At 63.8% G+C, this 22,570-nt stretch overlaps 2 protein-coding genes across 4 annotated transcripts; one reads left to right on the forward strand and one right to left on the reverse strand.

Moving 5' to 3' along the window:
• The first annotated feature begins 2,110 nt into the window (after nt 1-2,110).
• SSTR5 (somatostatin receptor 5) lies at nt 2,111-9,101 on the forward strand. Its single transcript, XM_027612437.2, has 2 exons — nt 2,111-2,151; nt 6,652-9,101. The coding sequence occupies exon 2, from the start codon at nt 6,702-6,704 to the stop codon at nt 7,797-7,799; it is 1,098 nt and encodes a 365-aa protein (XP_027468238.1). The 5' UTR covers nt 2,111-2,151; nt 6,652-6,701; the 3' UTR covers nt 7,800-9,101.
• A 3,061-nt stretch (nt 9,102-12,162) lies between these two features.
• On the reverse strand, nt 12,163-22,405 carry C1QTNF8 (C1q and TNF related 8). 3 transcript variants are annotated; one of them, XR_003523161.2, is made up of 5 exons: nt 22,197-22,405; nt 21,362-21,469; nt 17,188-17,397; nt 16,203-16,524; nt 12,163-12,685 (listed from the first exon to the last, which is right to left on the reverse strand). XR_003523161.2 is itself a non-coding variant. In XM_027612438.2 (5 exons), exons 2-5 carry the CDS (start codon nt 21,368-21,370, stop codon nt 12,673-12,675), a joined length of 663 nt encoding a protein of 220 aa, XP_027468239.1. In that variant the 5' UTR covers nt 21,371-21,469; nt 22,197-22,405; the 3' UTR covers nt 12,163-12,672. The 3 variants fall into 3 exon arrangements, 2 of the variants coding, with proteins under 2 accessions (XP_027468239.1, XP_027468240.1); XM_027612438.2 differs by having other exon boundaries at nt 16,203-16,633; XM_027612439.2 differs by lacking the exon at nt 12,163-12,685 and having other exon boundaries at nt 15,631-16,524.
• Between the last annotated feature and the right edge of the window lie 165 nt (nt 22,406-22,570).

Raw genomic sequence — 22,570 nt, forward strand, 5'->3', positions numbered from 1 at the left:
TTGGGGAACCTCAGAGCTTTTGGGGGCCTCTTGAACTTGGGATCTGGCTGGCAGGAGCTGGATGCAGCCCATGGCTGAGACGTGAGCCACGAGGCTGAAGGGAGGGGTCAGGCAGATGGAGGGTTTTGGGGGGCCTTGGAGGGGTTCTCAGGGGATCTGCCTGGAGAAGCTGCTACTGCAGGCTGGGCAAAGGGAGCCCAGGTATCTCCAGAGAAGGTGGAAAGGCAAAGGGCTTACATGGGGCAGATTCTGGGGAAGGAGCCCGGGACCTGGCCTCTAACTCCTGTACCCACCATGGTGCCTGGCCCTGGCCCAGGGACTGTGCAGGGAATAGACTCTGCATGGGGCAAGATGGTTTGAGCTCTAGGAGCCAGGTTTCACAGGACATGGCTTACAGGTGACCCCAAGGGGAGCACAACCTTACCCCAGGGCACTGCCACGGACCTCCATGGGCTGTGACCCAGAGAATCCCTGAGCTCCATGCACATGGAGGACAGAGCTGACCATTCGGGCTGGAGTGGCCCCTGAGTATGTTCTCCAGGTCACGAACCCAGTGGTCTCCACCATGCTTAGACCCCCCCCCCAAAGCCCTTCCTTTAGTCATTCTCAGCATCAGATCACACCCCTTGCTGGGGCCTGGCCCTAACATTTTGGCCCCTTTCCCACACTGGCCCCATTGATCACCTGAACAGCCACATGAACATGCCAAGTTCACTCCTGCCACAGGGCCTTTGCATCTGCTGTTCCCTCTGTCTGAGTCTGTTCCTCACTCACTAGAGTCAGGCCCCTCCTTACAGAGGCTGTCCCTAGCCTTCCTGTCCCCACCACTGTCTCTTCCTCTGCACCCTCGTTCTTTGCACACGGTATTTATAATGATTTAAAAGCACCCCCATTAAATACCTCTCTTTGCCACTCTGGGAGCTCGTGGGATAGGCCTTGCCTGTTTTGTCCACAGCGACCTCTGCATCATCCAGGGCAGGCTGGGCACCCGGGAATGCCAAGACCGAAACAATTCCAGAGGGTTTGTGCGAAGCTGCTGAGTTTGCAACAGGCCACACACATGTGCTCATGTGGTCCCCTTCCTAGCTGGTGAGCCCCACAGGACATGTAGCCCGGCTCTAGCTCGCCACCCCCGTCCACCCACGGGGCCCCCGCACCGGCCCAGGGGGACATCTGGACCTCAGCTTCAGGGCAGGCTTTGGGCAAGTACTGAGTGGCCAGGACCACATTACCTCCCATGGCCATGGGTTCCCGCAGGACATCAGGAAAGAGCAGCCTCCGTGTGGGCAGCCATGTCTCCATCGGAAGGCCAGCAGGGATCCACAGTGGGCGGACGGGCCTGTGGGGACTGTGGGCGAGGGCTGCAGCCTGTGGGAACGGGTCCCTCTCCCGGGCTCCATGTTTCCTTGGATGGGTGTCTGGCTTTGCATCTACAGGGGTGAGGTCTGTGTGGTCCCCTTAGGGAGCTGAAGGACACAGGAGATGGCCTGGGGTGGCAGAGGGAGGTCACCTCCTGAGCATGGGGTCTGAGTCTGGCTGGGAGGGGGTACTGTGTGCTCCAGGGAGAAGCCCAGCCTCCCCAAATAGAGCCTGCATGAAAACAGACCCTAGGTGTGAGACCCTGCCTCTGTGTTTTGATCAGGTGACTGTGATCCCTGAGAAGGGGAGACCCTACAGAGTGAAGACAGCATCCTGGGAATCCCCAAACCATTCAGCCAGCTGGGGCCATCTGCTGCCCCTCCATCGTCCTGACCGCTATCTCTGGCCCGGTTCATTCCATCCGTCAGACGTAGGCCTCCAGCGCTTCTCCCGAGGGAGGACCACTTCCCCATCCTTAGACTTTCAGGAGGGCGCTACCAGGGGCCCCTCCTGCCCTGCTGGAGGCAGGACCCTCCAAGCTCAGGTTTGTGGCCAGGGCAGACAGAAGAGGGGTGCCGCTGTTCTAGGAGTGGATGGGGCAAGCGCTGCGGATGAACGTGCGTGGGCTTCGGGGAAGGACTGGGAACAGACCCGCGGGGGGGGCGCGGGGAGCCTACTGTCCGCCCCGCCCCGCCCCCCACCCCGCGCTCGCCCCGCCTCCCAGCCGGCGCCCCGAGCCCGGAGAGCCGAGCCGGAGCGAGCGCAGCGCCGGCACTTGGCTCCCGCCGCCGGGTGAGTGCCACGCGCCCCTGCCCTCCGCTCTCGCCGGGACCCCGCGCAGATCCCGGTTATCCTCTGGGGGGCGGGCGGTGTCTCACTACCCTGCACGAAGCCCCGCGCGGCCCTGGTCCCAGGTCCTGCCGCGCGGCCCCTGCCTGAGGCTTCCCCTGTCCCCAGCGCTTTCCCTGCGTTTCCCCGGGGCTCACCTAACGCCGCCCCGGGGGCCTCCCCTGCCTTCCCGCCGCTCTCCCCGGTCGCTCCAGCCCCTCCCGCTCCCTGGCTTCCCTCACCTTTGCTGGACCCGGTGCACCGGGGTCAGGGCCGAAGCAGCGGGGAGACTGGGACAGCCGCTCTGCCCCCCGCGCCGCCGCGGGGCTTGCCCCAGGCTGGCGGAGAGTGGGAGGCGCGCCTGGGGTGGGTTCGTTAGGAGACTGTGGCTTGGGGGGTGGGTGTGGGAAGCGGAAGCAGAGGGAACTGGAGGCGCGGGGCGCGCGGGGAAGCAGGTCCGAGGGCGCGTGCGCGCGGGGGCCGGGGCGCGGGCCAACCGAGGTGGGGTCCGCCATGGCGCACCAGGGGGAGGCGGGCGGCGAGCTGTGGGACCGAGGCAGGAAGAGCCGGCCCAACTTCTCCGGGTCCTGGGAAGGGAGCCCCCGCATGTCCAGGGCTTGGCAACAGTGCTCTGGAGTCCTCGTAGTCCTTAGGCAGAAGGGAGCGCACGCCCTGAAAGTTCGCCTGTGCGCTGGCTCCCTACCCCGGGTCCGGGGCGCCCTCGCCTGCCCACCTGCCTGGCACACTGTCCCAGGTCTGCAAGCTGACCTGGGGTCCTAAGGAAGGGCCAGGAGCCCCAGCAGGCCAGAGAGTGAGGCCGTTCTACAGAGAACAGTTTCCTGGGGGGGGGGGGGAAGGACTGGGGAGCCTCAAGTGGACAGTGGATGGAGGTTGATAGCATCAACAAAATGACCCTCCATGGGTTCCTGGTAAAATGACCCAGATTTCCCAGAAAGTGTGCTGGAGGCGGAATATGGCCTTGGAAACATCTTGCAGGGCGCGGAATCCCTGCTGGGACTGAGGAGGGGGCTGCACTGGCCAGCCTCCTTTTGCTGCACCGTGCCAGCCGGCGCCCATCTTAGTCGCCCCCCCCCCCCGCCCCGCGGCTCTCCGTGGGGGAGGCAGGCCCCCACCTCACCCAGTGTTTGCCCCTGCCCCACTCAGGTGGGGGGACTCCCAGGTGAGGTGCGGACCCCAGGGGCACTGAGCCCACTCCAGGCTGTCGCTGACCCTGGGTGGAGGAGGCAGGCACTCTCCTGCCGGCCTCCTGGGGGGGCCAGTCTGGAAGAGGCTGGGCAGCATGCAGCACTGAGGCCCCATCCCCATCCCCAACCCCAAGCCCCTGGAAGCTTCCGGCACCCTTCTTGGAGCGCAGGGCAAGCCCCTTTTCGGACACTAGGGAGGAGACGCTGGGCTGTCTGGGGCAGGGGGATGGGAGCCGTTATTTGGCGCCCACTGCGTGGCAGGCACTGCATGCAGCAGCTTGCTCACCTGAGCTTATTTCACGCCATCCACGACTTTACCTCTGCTGGGGCTCAGAGAAGTGGGCCAGGGTGTGGGGCGGGGTAGGGGGTCTGCTCCCTGGGCTGCGTCAGTGCGGACCTCTGGGTCGGAGAGTCCCGGTGCTGGCCCATGGCTGATTCCACATCTCCCCCCTCCGCTAAACCCCCCACCGGGAGAGAAAGGGCCCCAGGGACAATTTTCCACGAGTGTAATTTCTGTGACTAAGAAGATTGCCGCTTCTAAATAATGGCTCCTGTAGAATTATGTTCCCAGAGGCAGGCGCCACCATAGCGGCCTAATTTTGTTCTTTACCGCTGTGCAGTCTGAGGAACTGGGGGGCTTGGGGGGTTGGCAGAGCGCCTGGAAGCAGATCTCAGAGGAACCCTGAGCAGCCTCTTTAGGGTCAAACTCATGTTCAGCTGCCACATGCCAGGGACCCAGGCCCTGCACCAGAGATGCATCTGAGCTGAGTCGCCCCTCCCTCCACGGGTGAACTGAACACCTTTGGGGGGCTGCTGCTTCTTCCCCACCCAGCACCCTGGGGTCCCACGCAGAGTGAGCTGACAGTCCCTTCTTGAGTTTTTGTTTTTTTTTTTTTTCCAAAATGTGAGCAGGGGTCTGGGGCAGAGACGAGCAGGCTGATCTCTACCTGTGGGAGCGAGCCTGTGGCCGGCCCTTGCCTAAAGGTCCCCAGAAGGCCCTCCTTCCAGCTGGGCACCCAGGGAAGGGTGGGCCCCCCAAACCCAGAAACACCCCTTCCAACTGAGGGACCCCTGGCTTTGTCTGGAAATGCAGTTGTCCCTGGAGATCACACCTTGCCCTGTTTGAGTTACTGTCCCTCACCTCACCTCTAGTCACCATGTCACACTGGGGCGCTCAGCACCAGGAGCAGCAAATCCAGCCCAACACGGGCAGCCTCTCCTTACCCCTCCCGGTGAGCCCCCTCCCGGTGGGGACCCCAGCATGACAGCGTTTCTCCCCGGTGCTTGGCATCTGGACACCACTGGTTCCTGCTGTCCTATTCCCAGTTCTGCCTGGGTTTCTGCCTGGTCTCCCGCCATTCTGTAGGATTTTCTCAGCATCCTTGATGTTCTGTGGGTGGACCCTGACGCTGTTTTATCTGTGCTCGTCCCTGGGGCCGCTCTGTGCTCTCCAGCAGCATCCAGCACCCGCCGCCGCCTATATCCCCTCGTCAGCCTGCTGTGCTCCCAGGGGGTCCCCTCAGCCCCACTCCCATTCCCCGATTCTCTCTTCAGCCACATCCAGACCTGAGCGGATTCTGACTTTTGTGGATTTTTTTTTTTAAGTCCAAATGATTTTTCACACCCAAGAGTTGTAACTTTCAAAAATATACACTTGTTCATTTTACTTCTTAGACAGGAGCCAAATTTGTTTCATAATATTTTTATCCCTGCCTTATTGAGGATCCTACACATATTTATTTAAATAGATCTTAAACATACTTGTAGACTCCTATTACTTTTATTCCGTTGGAAATGAATCCACTGACCCATCTCCCCACCGTTGATTTTCTGGGGCACACGTCCTAGCGGCGGTTAGCCGAGTGAACTTGGCGGTTCAAGTGTGTCTTCCCAGCGGAAGCTGAGGGTTTCTTTCTGATATGGTCACTGTGCTTTATTCTGGGCTCCCCGGCTTGTCTTGCCAGTCTGGGGGCATGCCCTGCTCTGATGGGAACCGGGGGCACTGCGGGCCAGCCTGGCAGGGCTCTGGGGTGGGGGGTCTCTGGCCCTGAGTGGCCTTGGCTGGGGCCCCCAGGGGAGCTGGGGCTCCCTGCTGGCCCCCACCCCCTGTGCAATGTGGCCCACTGGGGCGGCAGGCACCTGTGCCCTCTCCCCTCTCCCCCCGTCAAAGGAGATGCTTGTCTTCTCTTGAGCATCATCGTTTTTATGAACCTCCTCAGACATACAGAGAAGTACAAAAACTGTCTAAGGAGACATGTGTGCCCATGACCTTGAACCAAGGATGTTAACATTTTCTGCTCTTTCTCTACAAAACCCCATGCACACCCCATCCCAGTGGCCGGCTCCCACTCACACACAAGCACTTCCTCCTGGTCGGTGGCACGGGCTGGGGTTATGCCGTGGGTTCTGTGTTTTCGCTGGCTTATGGCATGTGTGGAGGACCTCGTCTGCCCGTCCCCGCTCCACGCCCTCTGCCTGGGCCTTAAGAGATGCACCCGTCCATGGCTGTGGAGGTGCACACCTGGAGTGCATCCCTCGCCCCTCTGATGACGGCCCCCGAAGGTTTCCCACATCATCTCCTTGGCCCAGAGACATCCTGCCACAGCGGCAGCACTGGGGAAACCGACTCCTCTGGCCAGTCTGTGGGCTCTGCGGGGGCTCTCGAGGGGACGGCGTTGCTGAGAGCCTGGTGGACGCTGGCAGAGCCTCTGCAGCCTGAGGTCTGGCTCCTCGGTCGTGCGGAAGGCCTGGCACCGTCCCGATGGCTCCAGGAGGTCACCCAGGAAAGCGGGGCTTGGCAGGTGTAACTGTAGCTCCAGCTGGCATTGGCTGGGCGTGAGGGGTTTGGCGCGCCCGGCTGCTGTCCCGGCCTTCCTGTCCCTGCACCCGTCCTGCACCATCCTCCATCCCTGCTGGCGAGACAGGGTGGAGAGGCCACCCCCAGGCCCCCTGAGGCCCAAGCAGACGAGGGAGGCGGAGGCCGCACGGTGGGCTGTCCTGGGGCAGACGGGGCTGTGGGGACGGCCAGGTCTCTGGAAGCCGTCGGGGTCCCAACAGATGACACAGCGCTGTCCCTCTGCTCCTTCCTCTCTGGGCTGGTTTTCCAAACAATTTGCTTAATGTGACTCCCGGCCGAGCTGGACATGAGTAATACTGTTTACCCACCGTGGGGCAATCCCGTGCCTCCGGGCAGGCGGGGCCCTGGGGAGGAAGCACCGTGGCCCGTTAATCGCTCTGCTGCCCTCCCTTCTCTCTGCAGAGAGGACGCGTCGTGCTCGCGCTCGCCCTGCCCGGCCCACAGTGGCCGCGATGGAGCCTCTGTTCCCGGCCCCCACGCTAGCCAGCTGGAACACGTCCTCAGTGGCCGCCGGCACAGGCGGTGGGAACGGGACGCTGGCAGGGCTGGCGCCCTCACCGGGGGCCCGAGCGGTGGTGGTGCCCGTGCTGTACCTGCTGGTGTGCGCGGTGGGGCTGGGTGGCAATGCCCTGGTCATCTACGTGGTGCTGCGCCACGCCAAGATGAAAACGGTCACCAACATCTACATCCTCAACCTGGCCGTGGCCGACGTGCTGCTCATGCTGGGGCTGCCCTTCCTGGCCACGCAGAACGCCGTCTCCTATTGGCCCTTCGGCCCCGTCCTGTGCCGCCTGGTCATGACGCTGGACGGCATCAACCAGTTCACCAGCATCTTCTGCCTGACCGTCATGAGTGTGGACCGCTACCTGGCCGTCGTGCACCCCATCCGCTCCACCCACTGGCGCCGCCCCAGGGTGGCCAAGCTGGCCAGTGCCGCGGTCTGGGCCTTCTCACTGCTCATGTCCCTGCCGCTGGTGGTCTTTGCAGACATCCAGGAGGGCTGGAACACCTGCAACCTCAGCTGGCCGGAGCCCGTGGGCCTGTGGGGTGCCGTGTTCATCATCTACACGTCTGTGCTAGGCTTCTTTGGGCCGCTGCTGGTCATCTGTCTGTGCTACCTGCTCATTGTGGTCAAGGTGAAGGCATCGGGCGTGCGGGTGGGTGCCACGCGGCGGCGCTCAGAGCGCAAGGTGACCCGCATGGTGGTGGTGGTGGTGGTGGTGTTCGTGGGCTGCTGGCTGCCCTTCTTCATCGTCAACATCGTCAACCTGGCCTTTGTCCTGCCCGAGGAGCCGGCCTCCGCCGGTGCCTACTTCTTCGTGGTCATCCTGTCCTATGCCAACAGCTGTGCCAACCCCGTGCTCTACGGCTTCCTCTCCGACAACTTCCGTCAGAGCTTCCGGAAGGTTCTGTGCCTCCGCAAGGGCTACGGTGCCGAGGACGCAGATGCCACGGAGCCACAGCCCGACAAGAGCAGCCGGCCGCAGGAGGCCACACTGCCCGTGCGCAGCCCCGAGGCCAACGGGCTCATGCAGACCAGCCGGCTGTGAGGGCTGCAGGCGTGGGGGGCTCCTGGTGGCGTCTGGATTCCCTGCCAGGTGGAGCCTCCCCCCAACATTCCGGCGCCTGCTGAGGTGCCCCCTGCAATGGCCGGGATGCTCCACACGGTGTGAGGACCAGCGGTCCTGGGCAAGGCCGTGGGTGGTCCTGCAGTGAGGCTCAGGGATGCGAGGGAGTGGGTGGGAGAGGCTGGGTGTCCCGGGCAGTGCTCGGGGCATCTTGACCTTCTTATCCTGCCCCTGGCCTGTGCCAGCCTGCCAGGCCAGGGAGTGACCACCGGTGTGAGCTGGGGACTGCTTGCCTCCGCCCTCCGGCCCCCCGTGCCTCCTCACATCAACCCTGCATCACCTGGCCGAGTCAAGTGTGAGTCTGTGAAATTAAAGACACCTGGATGCACTGGGCTCCCCAGCACCTGCAACTGTTGACTCTGGGGGGTGGCAGATAAAGGGGGCACAGCGGTGCACAGCCCGCAGACCAGCAAGGGCAGGCTGGGACCCCAGAGGGGACGTGTGGGACTGCAGAGCTCCGTTGCCGTGGAGGCTCCCCCCGCGGCCTGCTGCCCACAGTCACGTTGGTTGCCTGCTGCCCCACCCCCTGCCCCTGGCTGCCCACAGTCACGGTTGGTTCCATGGTGGGAGGGCGTTGGGGGAGCAGCTAGCAAGGTGGCTGAATTGGGGGTGCAGAGTCGGACCTCCGGGCTCCTGGGTCCCTAGGGTGTGGGGAGGCCGTCCCGGGGAGGGGCGGGCACCCACAGCCATCTGCTTTGTCAGGGGCTCTGGCCTGAGAGGGCGGGGGACAAGAGCAGACGAGGAGGCCTGCCATGATAGCGGCGGCGGGGAGCGGCTCCCAACACAAGCAGCAGTCACTCGGAGGGAGCACTGTGTGGGTGGAAATGCCAGCAAATGCCAGCAAATGCCGGGCCCCTGAGGAATTCTGCGGTGCCCAGACCAGAGTGGTCTCGGCCACACCCAGGAGCACCACCCCTCCCACCGCCCCTGGCCCGAGACTTGCTGGGGTCCCATGTGCCTTGGGCCTCTGTCCAAGGCTGGAAGGAGAAGGACCAGAATGTGGGGGCTGACTCAGCCTATGTGCCCCTCCCCCCCTCGTCTAGACAGCCATGCCTGGTGCCACCCTGGCTCGCGCTCTGTGGGTCTGCCTGGAGCAAGACCTCCAACCCGCAGCAAGGGACAGGGAGCAGGTGCATGCCAGGCAGGGGAAAGGCCTGGTCAGCACAGCCTGGGCCTGCACCGACCCTGGACAGAGGCCAAGGCCTGGAAACATGAGAGCGTAACGAGGGCGCTTGTGTTTGACAACCTGATCTCCTGAATAAATTAGAGAATAAATGTTTGACTCTCTCCCAAAGCAAATATTGTCCCTGGAGCCGATCGAAGCTGGTGCAGATCAGGGCTCGTGGGTCACAGGAGGCTGGGATGGGGGTGGGCAAGCGCCCGCTGGGCGTGGGAGCCGGGACACTCAGGTGATAATAGCGACAGTGCAAACAAGCAGGGTCTAAAGAAGGGCCAAGCATTTCGGTGCAGCCAGGTGGGCTTTCTGGGAGGTGGCAACAGGATGTGACCTCAAAGGATGCAGGGGGGCATCTGATCCTTCTGGGCCCCTGGGCGTGGGCAGCAGGAAGCTTGTTAGGGGCCCCTGTCCCTGGGTGTGTGGGGGCTGGCTGTCTCCACTGCTGAGTTCCTGGGGGCTGGGGCGGCTCCCCCACACCTGGGGCCACGAAACCTAGCTGGTGACCAGACCACCCCTTCCCCCACCCAGGGGCCAGCATCCCAGGGAGGGAAGGTGCCCTGGGAGAAACTGAGGCCCATTCAGCCTGCTGCTTAGGGCTGGCATTGGGATGCAAAGTGAACCCACTCAGAATGACTTTGGGGAGTGAGCAGATGGCTCGGAAATCTCTGCCCAAATCAATTTCTCCCAATTGATTTGACATTGTGAGCTGCCTCCCCAGGGCCACGCCAGGCCAGAGTGCCTGCGCTCACATGTGTGTGCACCTGCGCATGTGCTACAGACGTCCGCAGAGGCCTGGCTGGATCCTGCCATGCAGGGTGTGAGCATGTGCGTGCATATGTGAGCGTGTGTGCACGTGTGTGAGCGTGCGCATGTGTGAGCGTGCATGTGCATGTGTGCACGTGTGTGAGCATGCGTGTGTGAGCGTGCATGCGTACGTGTGTGAGCGTGCATGTGAGTGTGCATGTGTGTATGCACGGGCGTGTGTCTGAGTGTGTGTGCTGAGCATGTGTGCATGGGATGTCCCTGGAGATCCCAGTCAGCCCTGGGACCCTGGCTCTGGGTAGTTGCTGGGAACTAGGCTTGGCCAGTGTGGACAGCCCCCAAAGCCTTGGGTGAGAGTGGGGCCCTGAACAGGAGGCAAGAGGACCCAGACACCCCCAAAAGTCTGTGGGGGGACAGGAGCTGGGGGTGGGTTCAGGAGGCCAGGGGACACAGCCTTCCCACACCTGGCACAGGCTGGGGACAGTTGCAGGGGTCACAGGGCCGCCACGCTGCGGGAAGCCCTGAGTCCCCAGGCCCCGAGCTGAGGGGGGGAGCGGCACAGAGCAAATAAGCTCTAGCGGGGGTGACCTGCTTTATGGGCTCTCTCTCTGCATCGATGCGTTTTATTGGCCGCCGGGCTCCAGTGGCTCCCAGAGTGACCTTGCTCAGGAAATCCGGCCTGCAGGGCCAGGGTGAGGCTGCCTCCGGGCTGGGAGGGCAGAGGCAGGAGGGGTCTGTTTGCCTGGCAGGGCAGGGCAGGGGGTGGGAGAGGTATCCCCACAGTGAGGGAAACCGAGGCTGGCCACCATGGCCCCGGCTGACAACACCTCCTCCCAGGCCCGTCCCTAGCAGCAGGATCGATGTAGGGGTGCCCTGGGTGGGGCCAGGAAGGGCCCAACCCCCTCAGGTGTCCTGAGGCAGGAGAATGGGCAGAGCACGGATAGACACCAAGGAGGACTTCCCACAGGAACCTGGGGGTGGGGGCAGAGAGCTGTGATGTGCTTTGGGAGTGTCAGGGAGACGGATGTTGAGAATTGGGTCTTCAGTGGTCACTTCTCAGGGCATCTGCATACCACGGATATCATACCTGGGACCCTCTCTCTCACCCTGGCTGGCGGGGGGAGGTCCCCATCCTGGGCACTTCCACCTCCCCTCCCTGCAGCCAAGCACACTGTCCTGTCCTGTCCAGGTTGGCTGGTGCCATCCGGGCCCCGTCACACTGTCCTGTCCAAGTTCAACAACCCCGCTGTGTCTTCTCTCTTCCCTGACGTTGCCCGGGCCCAGCCTGTCCATGGGAAACAGGCAGCCCACTCCACTAGGTAGTTTGAGAAGGCTTTAATAAACCGACCTTCTGCAGGGGTGGACAGTGAAGTGCCCTGGACCTGACCCCCTCTCCTCCATGCCTCCTGTACCCTGCTGGGCTCCCCATTGCCACAGTCTGGGTGGTTGCGATGTGGTCCATAAGGGGTGAGGATAAAGCTGGGGAGTGGCCGTGGGGGAACGGGAGATGCCCAGCACCCCCCTACCCACATCCGTGTTCTGGGGGTCCATCGGGCCTGGGTTGGACAGGATGCCGGGAGCTGCCCTGGGTTACCCTCCAGAGCCTTCAATCCCTGCCCACGGGGTACCCAGCCTATGCTACTGGGTCTTCTCCCTCCCTCCTAACTCAGCACCCAGCAGTCATACCGAGGGATCCCTGGAGGCAGGCAGGGGTCTGCCCCGTGGCCGGTGGCACAGTGGGATAGGGGACGGGGGTCACAGGAGAGAGGCTGCTATTCCCTGGGGCCTCCTGCTTCTGACACCTTGCTGTGGCCTCCTGTCCCTCTGGACGGAGGATCTGTCCACATGTCCTCTGGGGCCACCCTGCTGGGGCCCAACCAAGCTGCGGTGTCCACCTGGGTCCCCTGAGGGGCGCAGATGATGGTGGTGACCAGGCAGCTTGCAAAGGAACGCGTGTGGACGCAGCCTGCCCGGGGCCAGGATGGTCCTCACTCCTTCCCACACTGAGGAGTCGTCCCCCGCCTCCAGTCTCACGTGTCCATGTGTCTTGTGTTTGGGTTTCAGGCTTGATATTTGCTATTTTTAGACTCAGTCGCTCGGCTACTTGGGAAATGCTTCCATTTTGGTCCTTAGATCGAGAAGTCTTTCCCCATCCACAGACTCGCAAAATATTTTCACATATTTTTAACTGTGGTAAAATACACCGTCTTTAGGTGCACAGCTCATTCCCATTGTTGTGGGACCACGACCACTGTCCGTCCACAGAGCTTTTCCACCTTCCCAAACTGAAGCTCTGTCCCCATGAATCGCTGACTCCCCACCCGCACCCGCCCCAGGTGACCTCCATCCACCTTCTGTCTCCAGGGATCTGACGGCTCGAGGGGCCTCGAGAAGCGGAATACCGCCCTATTTGTCTTCCTGCCACAGGCTTATCTCCCCGAGCGCGATGCCCTCCGGGCCCACCCCTGTGGCCCACCCCTGTGGCCCACCCCTGTTGGTCTGTCTTGAGTAACATTCCATTGTATGGATGGATCACGTTTTTCCGTGCCTCCCCTGTTTTGGCCGTTGTGGATCATGCCCCCGTGGAGAGGGTGTGTCCCACTTGTGTTCAGTGGCTGTCTTGCTGGTGACACTTTTACTCCACTGGAATGTGCGTTAGCACATGGGATGCACGTCACGTGGAGGTGTCACAGCCTCCTGCCTCGTGGACACCCCGGCCACTCTCGTCCTCGGGGTGTCCTCGGTCTCTGCCACAGTGTTCACTACTGTATCTTCAGGCTCTGCTCCAGTGTCTCCTAGGCTGGGTCAGAATGTTCTAGAATCCTGTCTATTCACTTTTCCAGGTTGTGTCCAGCGTTAGTCTACAAAACTAAAACAGTGGGTTTTGTTCACAAACATTCATAATAGCACAGTCCATGACAGCCCACCAACGCTGGCACGGACACGCCGTGGTCCATCCACACAGCGGGATGGTGGGGGGTGGTCAGCCACCAAGGGGAACGAAGCCCTGACACGTGCTACAGCGTGGCCCCAGCCGGAGAACATGACGCTCAGAGACAGGAGCCACGTGCAAAGAGCCACGTGGTGTGGGATTCCGTTTCTAGGAAAGGCCCAGAAGAGGCAGATCCAGGGATACAATGCAGATCAGGGGTTGCTGGGAGAGGGGCTGGGGTCTCTCTAGGGGGAGAGAAAGTTCCGGAACTGCACGGAGGTGGTGGTTGCACTGCACTGTGAATGTGCTAAATGTGCCAGTTAACTGTTCACTTTAAAATGGTCAATTTTATGTTATATGAATTTCACCTAGATTTTTTAAAGGGATGTTTCACTGGAATCCACTGAACTGACAGACTTCTACAGGTAACTGGCTCCAGACAGGAGCCCCCTCAGGGTCACGTGGCTGGTGCCTCATACTTGCTGCTCCTGTCGGCTCATTCTCTCTCTGGCTGCCCCGGCGGTCAGGGCAGCCCGCGGCCTCCTACCTGGGCACTCAGCTGCACCTCTCAGCCTGGTCACTTTGCAGATGGTGACTCGACCCTGGGTCTCAGTTGTTCCTTTTTTTAAAATAAATGAACCTGGAGGGTGTGTTTTTGGGGGAGATGTTGACATCTTGTCCTGGACCCACCAGCAGTGTCCACTGGCTGCCCCCTTGCTGAGGGCCCTGAGCATGTCCCCCCATACCACCCCTGGTTCTCAGAGCACATCCTGGCCTCAGCACCTGCCTATCAGATGCTGTTCTTGGCCCGACCCACCCTGGCCTCCTGGGTCAGCACCTGGCAGGAGGGCCCATCCCCAGAGGCCCTGCAGCGCTGTCCCAGCACGGCCCTATCTGGGCTCCGTCAATAGCTGGATTCACGCTGTAAGGTTAGAAGGAGTGGCCACTGGGTCAGCAGACCACCCTGGACCCGGGCCTCTTGGACTCGGCTGCTCTGGGGGCCCAACCGAGGCTCTCGTCACCCACCTGCTGCTGGCTGTGGAGTCGAGGCCACATGGCAAGCCGGGAAGAGAGAGGCTGCCCTCTGGCCCATCTGGCCTGCTGGGCCCAGGGGTCCCGCCTGCAGGAGGGAGGGTGGAGGGAGGCCAACTCCTTCCAGGCTTCTCACAGCCGCCCCCTTCCTGTATGGGCAGCTTGGTCCCTGCCGCTGAGCCCTCTCTGCCCCCCACCCCCACCCAGCACTCTGAGGCTGCTCCTGAGCTCCCTGCCTGTTACTGCCGCCCTGGCTGTGTTCAGCTGTTGCAGCCGTAAAAGGGCACAGTGCAGTCTGAGAGCCCGCCCAGCTTGGCATCACTGGTCAGGGGTCCCAGGGCCGCTGCTTCCCATAGTCCTCTCTGCCCCCGTCCTGCATGTAATTGGGCCACAGCTTCACCAGCCTGTGACTCCCATCCTGCCCCCCCCCCCGCCGTGTCCTGAGCTGCCGCCTGCCATGGAAGCCAGCAGGGCCTGCTTGGGCTGGCGTGTTCTGCATCCTGGGGTGCAGATCCCTGTCGGAGTGACAGGAACCCACGCGCATGGGTCTCAGCTTCCTCATGGGACACCCCACTGGCTGGGATGGGCTGTGGGACCTGCAGGTGTGAGGGTCTCATACCTGGGGCCCCATGACCCATGCAGAGCAGGACCCAGACTACCCGTGGGGCGTGCCCACTTCTCAAGAGACTTCAGGACCTGGCCACAGGGTGGGCTGCTAGCAGGGGTCTATACCCCAGGCCTCGTATGGACAACAAAGGGGGTCCCAGCAGCCCCTCCCAGTGAGGCCCCCTTCCTCTGTCCAGGGCCATACTTGGTGGGGATAGCCCAGCCCGTGGAGCGCCAGCTCCCTGCACCATACACACTTGGGGGTTCTATACACCCTTGCTGGGGTCTCGGTTTCTACACCCGTCAAGGGTATGGCCCTCTGTCTTGGGACAAGAGGAGCTCCTGTCTGTGTGTCTGGGACAATGGTCCCTCATGACCCCCCTTCCCCAGGTTCAGCACCACTTTCCCAGGGGTCTGCCAGGACCGGGTATGTATGGGGAATTTATCTCAGGCTGGCCTGGGTGCTCTTGGGGGGCCCCCAGGGTGGAGAGGACTGAGGGAACCCCACATCTGGCGCTGATAGCACCCATGAGGCCCCCGGCCAGGCCTGTAGGGGGCTGCTCCCTGTGCACCCACAGGGGAGAGGGCTCTGGGGCTTCCGGCAGCCACCTCTGCCTCCTCCCACACCCTGGCCGGCGGCCTCTGGACCATCCTTCTGGAAGGCTCCAACATCTCCTCCCCAGTGCAGCCTGCCTGCCGCTCTAGCTGCCTCTCACCGCGGCCTGGGACTTCATCCAGCTCGTGGGGCTCACCGAGACCAGACAAGCTGCTCTTGCCACGGCCTCCGTGGCCTCATTGCCCCAAGATCCTTGCTCAGGAGGGAGCAGCTGCAGGAGGAGATGCAGGGGAGGCCCAGGGAGGGGGCGGTAGTGATGGGGCCCCAGGAGGGGCTGGGCAGAAGGCCCAGGCCAGGGTGCACAAGCCAGGAAAGGAACAGACTCACAGTGGCCCCGGGGGGTGGATGGAGCCCTGCTGTGGAGTGAATGTGGCCACCCTCCAGCTACACCCCTGCCTACAAGGGGGAGGCGTGAAGCCTGCGAGAGGCTCCGTCTCCACCACATCTAAGTACGTGGTGACACTGGGGTGTCTGGGGCTCCCCCGGGCTCTGGGGCACACATCGAGGTGCAATTTTCCTCTGCCATCCAGACAGACGGGGGATGCTGGGCCCTGTGTTCACCCCAAGGACGAGACTCTCATCCCTGGCCCAGGACCACACCCCCGCTCCGCTTGACGCCATCCTGTCTCAGCGCCTTGGCCGCCCTCGTACACCCCTGGGGTTCTGCATGTTTCTTGCTGGAATTGGCTCTGAGCGGCAGTGTCTACAGGGACCGCCTTGCCTGCCTCCCCAGCATCCGGCCAGCAGGAGCGCCACAGACGTCTCCAGGCTCAGCTATTTATAAGCAGAACGGATGTCTCCACCCCGAGGGCAAACCTGTGGCCGGGGAGCTGCCCCGCCCGCCCCGCCACGGCCCACCGCATGCCAATGACCATGGGTCTCCCTCCCGAACATCTCAGTGTGGACATCCGATCTGTGTCCACCCCCCACCGGGGTGGCCCCTAGTCTGTCTTGCTCTGGCCACGTCCCTGGCGCTCCACTCAGTGCCTGCATGCAGCTGACGCTCAATCACTGCACACAGTTGGTGCTCAAACACCGCAGGCTGAACTGCCGCAGCTCCCCAGCTTCCAGGGTGAGGTCGCGTGGGGTGGCGTCCAGGGCAGGCGAGCCATGGGGGGCTGCGCTTTGTGGGGGGCTAGAGCTCTGCGGCCGGCTTGACCAGGTGGCCGCTGAAGGTGATACAGAGGTCGCCGTGCTCACCGTAGATGGCGTTGTCGCGTTCCTGCTGGAACACGCGCACCCAGATGGTGTCTCAGGCTGCCAGGGGCAGCAGCAGGCTCTGGGTCTGCATGACGCCGCACTCGCCAGGCTGCGTGTAGGGCATGGCGGCAGCCCGCCCGCTGCACATGATGTGCAAGTACATCTCCTTGTAGTTCCACGTGTGCACGTTGAGGCTCAGGAAGTAGACGCTGGGCACGGCACACAGGAAGCGACCGGACGCTGGGTGGAAGGCCCTGTCCAGGTTCACCAGCTCTATGTTGAAGGGCACGGCCTGGAAGCGGTGGGCACTGTGCAGGCCCTCCTGCCAGCCACAGAGAAGGCCGCATAGACACACTGACACAGGGAGCCCGGCGGACCCTCCTTCCCGCTCCTACCAGAGGGACCTCTGACCCCCGGTTCGCCCTTCTCACCTGCAGGGGGGCAAGTGGGAGCCGTGGGTCAGGGTGTGGGGTCCAGAGTCATGGGGGCCAGGAGAAGCCACGCCCCCAGGCTGTGTCTGTTCTGGGGCCTGAGCCGCCTGCTGCGTGGTGACCGGGGGACGTGGGGACGGTCAGGAGGGACCAGAGGAGGGGTATGCCCTGGGTTGTGCAGGACAAGAGGCTGGGAAGTTGGCAGGTCCAACAAAGCGTGGCTACGGCCCAGTTTCCCTGGGCGAGGGCTCCTGGAGCTGGCCTTCTTCCAGGGGGTCCCGGGCCTCCCTCCGGCCTTCCCTGGAGCCTGGGCCTGGGGGGCCGCCGCAGGGAGGCTGAGCAGGATGGAGGGGCCTTGGGCCCCCTTCTGCCACAGCCCCCTGCCCAGGGTGCCTCGCTTCCCCCTTTCCGCAGCTGTCGGGGACCCGAGGCAGGTGCTTAGTGTCCCACCCACGGGGGCCCAGGTGCCCCAGTCGGGGTTGTCCTGCCCCCTCAGCAGGGGTGTCCTTGTGGGAACAGGGGTGGCGTGGGGTTGCCTCTCCACAGATACTCACCTTTGAGGATGGAGATGTTGATGGCGGGCTGCACGCGGGGCACCCACTGCTCCCCAGCGCTCCGGGGGGTGTAGGTGTCGGGGGCGGCCGGGGGCCAGGCGGGCAACAGCACTGCACACATGGCCTTCGGGGCAGCCCCAGGCCGGGCCAGGCCCCCACAGGCAGCCCCAGGAGGAGCAGGAGGCCGGAGGCTGCCATCCGTGCCAGAGCCTGGTGGGGGAACCGGAGGGGTCAGCATCTCAGAAGGACGGTTCCCCACGGGGCCCCAGGCCCCACAGCTGCCTGGGCTGTGCCCCCTTGTCTGTGGCAGATGACAGGTAAGGCCAGGGACCTGCCCATGTGGGGAGGGGCCTCGCTGGGCACCGGACAGGGTGCCTGGCTGTGGGCCTGCTGGATCCTCAGCGCCTGCCCCTGACGGACATCATTAATGGATCCCTGCACACTCTCACCTGGATGTGGCCTCCGAATCCTCCTCAATGCAGCACTGCAGGGGCCAGCACGGGGGACAGCTCACACCTGCCCCTCCGGAGCCCCCCACAAAGGAGACCGAGGCAGCCCCACACTGTCCCAGCCGGAGTTTCCAGGCTCCTTCTCACCCCTCCCCACCCCTCCCTGCAGCCTTAGCTCAGGGCTGTAGCAAGTACCCTAACAGCCTGCAGCCCCCACAGCTGGGGACCCCACACCTGGCAGATTCAGGGGGAGCTGTCATGGGGGGATGGGCTCTGATTCAGCTCCCCAAGACCCCCACCCAACAGTGGCCGGCAGAGCCCTCGGGGAGGGGCAGCTGGGCTGCTTCAGGGAAGGGCAGGGCCCCAGCGCCGGGAGACTGGGCTCCGGGCCCAGGTTGGGTGGCACCCTCCATGAGGCTGTTTCTCCCCGGCTGCCTCGCTGGGCAGAGGGTGGTACCCCCTGAGCTGCCAGAGGAGGGAAAGCAACTTGGGAGGCTCCCCAGGGTGGAAAAAATGGTCTTTAATCCCCACCAGGCCTGGGCCTCCTGCTTCTGCCTCCCCTCCCCCAGGAGACCCTGCCTGACACCTGGCCCATCCGTGCTTCCCCTGGATGCATCTGGGACGCTCAGCCAGGGCAGATCTCCTATAAGGGCAGGAGTGTGAGTTTGGGGTCCTCTCTCTTCCCTGTCATGCAGCCCTGCTGAGAAAAGACACAGGACCTTCCTCCAGGAAGCCCTCAGGGACTGCAGCCCAGGACGTGTTTCTTCCTCTTCCATGGTGGGGGTGCGACCCACTCTCAGGTTGAGCTTTCCTGGAGGGGAGATCCCTTCTGTTTACTACCTCACCCCCCGGAGCCCAGTAGACCCTGACCTGCCCTCCTGGCTGCTCTGGACCCTTGGATTCCTCCCATGGAGGGACCTGACAGAACCCTCCGGGGGATCTCACTCCAAGGGCAGGCCTGTGCCTGGGGTCTCCAGCATTGTGGCCCCCTGGGCCTGCCCAGCAGATGGTCTGGGCTGGAGCCTCCCTCCTTCTGAGGCCTGGAGGGGAGCACAGACGACCCCCTCCAAACCCAGCCTGCCCAGGGTGCCTGTGAGGACGCCCTACCCACCCCCATGCCCCTTGTTACCATTACACAGTTGGGCACCACTGCCTGCCTGGCTGTCTCTGGCGTCACTGCCCTGAAGGCCCATGAAAGAGCCCTTTCATGCCCACCCCAGGCACCCACGGCTTCCCCTGGACTATCCAAGACTAACAAGGCTTGAGCCAGCTTTAGAGCTCCTGGGCCGGCACCGCGTGGGGCCTTGCCACCCGCCCCCCCCCCCCCGCCTGCCCTCTGCCCGCACCTGCTGTAGGGGCCGCGCGGCCCTGCCATGGGGGCCCCAGGGTCCTCCTGCCAGCCCCTGGGCAATGGCATGGGTCTGGAGGGTCTGGGGGCCTGGGGTGTCTGGGACTGGTGAGTCGGGGGACAGCTCTGTGGACTGGCCATTGTCCTCCGTCTGGGGTGCAGACACTTGGCAGGGAGGCAGGCTGGAGCTAAGACTGGGCGGAATCTGGTGAGGGGCTGGAGGCCAACGTGGGGGGCACAGGCCGGGGCTACCATGCCTGCACCAGGCCCACCCGGTGACAGGGACACCCTCCCATCTCTGGCCAATGTCTGTCCCCACCTCCCTCTGTGCCATCCCAGGGTTCCGGTGTCCAGCAGGGCAGATGTGCCGTGACCGCCCCATGGGGGTTCCTCGGCCTTAGCCCAGCCTTTCGGAAGATAAAGGGTGGACCCTGTGAGTGCCCTCCTCCCCCCAGGAGTGCAGGAAGGGGCTGCACCCACTGCAGGCTGAAGCCGAGCCCACACCAGGGCCTGGCCTTGTCCCTGCTCTGGGTCTGCACAGCTGGACACTGGGCCTGGGGACCAGGCCCGGCGCTTTGGCCTCTGGATGTGGGGACATGTGATTCCCTGGTAAGCATCCCCCCACCCAAGCCAGCAGCCTACAGGGGAGGCAGCAGACATGGCCTGGGGGACCGATGACCAGGGAGGGTCCCGGACAGAGGAGAGGGAGACAGGAGCGGCCCCGCCTGTGGGGGCTTCCCCGGCCAGGCTGAGGGGGTACGAGGTGTGAGGGCCGCAGGCAGGGCCGCACCAGCTGGAGCCGAGCCCTGGAGCTCCCGGCTCACACCGCAGCAGATGGCCTGGCGGCCCCCTTTGAGAACAGCTGTCTTCACTGCCCCCCATCTGCAGAGGGCACCAACGGAGGAGGGGTGAAGCCCAAGGCCCTGTGCCCTGACTCACCGGCCCCACAGGTCCCCACACCGTGTCAGCACGTGCCGGGTGCAGCCTTGGCTCTGAGACCAGGCGGCTTCACCAGAGCCACTCGGGGTGGGGGGATGGGGCGGCGCATGAGGCAGCGCCTACTTCCCAGCACAGTGTCCCTGGGGGGGCTGGTGGGCCCAGGGCAGGTCGGGGGGGGGGCCTCTCTGGAAGTACCCCTATGGCTCTGCTGCCCGAGCTCTGCTGCTCCCTGTGTCCGAGCCTCAGTTTACCCACCTGTAAAATGGACATCGATGGGCTCAGAGGGGCTGGGGGCGTCCCCTGTGGTGGACAGAAGCAGGAAGAGCCTAGCCACTGGGGGTCTTAGCAGACTCTGGCCACGCTGCAGGGCCCCATTGTCCCTCGCCCTGCGCCTCCCCTGACACCAGCAAGCAGAGCTGCCCCCACCACTGGAGATGGGCAGTCACTGTACTTCCCTGGGGGAGGGGACGGTGAGCTAAATTTGCCCTGTATGTGGCAGGCGCCTCCTCAAGAGGGGCAGGTGTGGGGTGAAGGGCCTGGAAGGGGCCCTGGGGTCCCTGCGGTCTGGGTGGGTGGGTCCCCGGCTGCAGAGTGTTTGCTTGGGTGCAGGTGGTCAGCAGGGGCTGAGGGTGACTCAGCAGGTGGCGGGAGGACCTGGACAGAAATAGCCTTCCTTAGACACGCTGCCTCACATCTCCGTGACAACAGGAGCGTGGCTGAGCGTCACGGCCCCACGGGTCGCGGCCCACAGAGGGCCACAGTGTCATCCGCAGGGGGGCTGGGCTCCCTCCCTGTCTCCAGCCCGCTGCAGCCCAGGAAGACCACACTGACCGCTGACTCGAGCCTGGGCAGGGGGGACCAGATGCCCCCACGGCCCTCAGCGCAGCAGCAGTCCTAGATGGGGGTCCAGAGAGTAGGCCAGGTGCCCATTACCACAGACTTCACCAAAGGGGGCCACGCAGGGGGTCCTGGGAGGCATGGACACGGGCTCCAGAACCTGGCACCATGCGGGCTCGCTCACTCACCATGAGAGTGACCGTGGGGCCAGGCTGGAGGGCTCCACAGACAGGGAAATCCAAGGAAGCCAGGGGTAACCCAGCTGTGCTGGGGCAGCTCTGGGGCATCAGGGGCTTGCAGGGGGTGCGGGGAGGGGGCGACACTGCAGCCCCTGAACATTCCCCTCCCCCCACCCCCACTCCACTTGCCCCGCCCCAGCCCACCCCCCAGCGCCCTGGGATCCCCTCCCCAGATGGAAACTGAAGTGCGGGCCCAGGGTGGCACCCCTCCTGCTGCTCTGGTGGCCTGATGTGACCCTGCTCCCTTTCCCCAGGACCCCAGTGGCCTCAGGGCCCCAGGTCCACAGCTGCGCCACCGTGAGCCCAGCAGGGTCAAGGTGTCCAAGGCTGCTGGAGACCCCCGGGCTGCATCATGGCCTCACCTTTCCCATGAGCCTGGCCAGGCGGTGGCGGCCGGGATTCCAGGAAGCCGTCCCTCAGCTCCACGGCCTGGTGATTTGTCTCCACAAGAGGACAAACTTTCCAGTTCACTGGCAGCCATGAGACAACCACAGACAATGAGCGCGCAGCCGGCAGCCCCCGGGGCCTGTGCTGTGCCCTCCCAGCCCGGGGCCCCCAGCCCACCTGAGACAATGAGCTGTGCTCAGCCCTGACCTCACCCCTCAGATCCCAGCCACCACCACCGGGGGTGGGGACTGGACTAGAAGGCCCTCAGCACAGGGGACGCTGCCTCCTCCCTGGCTATGATGGGGCTGAGTGGCCCGAGCGCACACAGAGAGAGTTAACAGCTCCCAGCGGCAGGATGGACACCCCCCCTGAGTCCTGCTGATGAGCCGCTCTGGGCGGGTAGACAGTGACTGGGAGCTCTCTGTCGAGGGTGGGGTGGGGACAGTGATAGGGGCCTCCTTGCACGGAGCCCTGACACGGAGCTTTGGACACAGGGCGAGGGATGGTGCGTGGCCAGGTGGGCACAGGGAACCCTCTACCCACCATACCTCAGTCTGACTCACCCACTGGTGGAGAAGAGGCTGGACAGGACAATGGCTACCCGAGGTGACCAAGGTGGCTAGGAGTGGAGGGCCCCCCCAGCTCAGGGTCCCCAGGCATCTGTCCCCCTGGGTGCCCACCCAGGGCCAGGTGGAGGTGACAGGGAGAGGCCCCATGGGTCTTCTGCACACTCATTGTCCCAGGCCCTGCAAGGCGCCCTGCAGGAGCTTTGGGGCACTGCATGGACGCCTGCAACCCCGGGCCCAGTACCTCAGGGCAGAGCCGGCCAGCCGCACAGGGACAGTGTCCAGGGCACACGGAGGAAAAAGCTGGGGCTCTGGTCATTGCTGGAGTGACAAGTGCTGTGCTTCTGTGGTGGCAGGAAGGGACACTTCCTCTGCAGGATCCTGCAGGCGGCTCAGGAGGGCAGAGGGCCCCTGTCTGAACCTCCACGGGCTCAGAGCTCCTGGGGGGGCCAGGCCACTGGTCCGAGGTGAGCAATGCAGGGGCCTCTACAATCCTCTCCAGGTGGTAACCAGGGTCACCCCAGGCAGCAGGGACAGCCCCGGGCAAAGGCTCTGAGCCCCCACCTCCCACCGGCCTGGCCAGGCAGGTCTGTAGGTAAAGCCCACCTGCCCAGGCTG

Source organism: Zalophus californianus, chromosome 10 (assembly GCF_009762305.2).
Source record: "Zalophus californianus isolate mZalCal1 chromosome 10, mZalCal1.pri.v2, whole genome shotgun sequence".
NCBI classification, from domain to species: domain Eukaryota; kingdom Metazoa; phylum Chordata; class Mammalia; order Carnivora; family Otariidae; genus Zalophus; species Zalophus californianus.

What these genes read in the sequence shown, in the direction of transcription:
- C1QTNF8 (XM_027612438.2), bottom strand. An exon ending in CAACATCTCCATCCTCAAAG is followed by an intron (nt 16,634 to 17,187) that starts GTGAGTATCTGT and finishes GCCCCCCTGCAG; the next exon opens with GTGAGAAGGGCGAACCGGGG.
- SSTR5 (XM_027612437.2), top strand. Translation starts at nt 6,702, where the DNA reads ATGGAGCCTCTGTTCCCGGCCCCCACGCTAGCCAGCTGGAACACGTCC.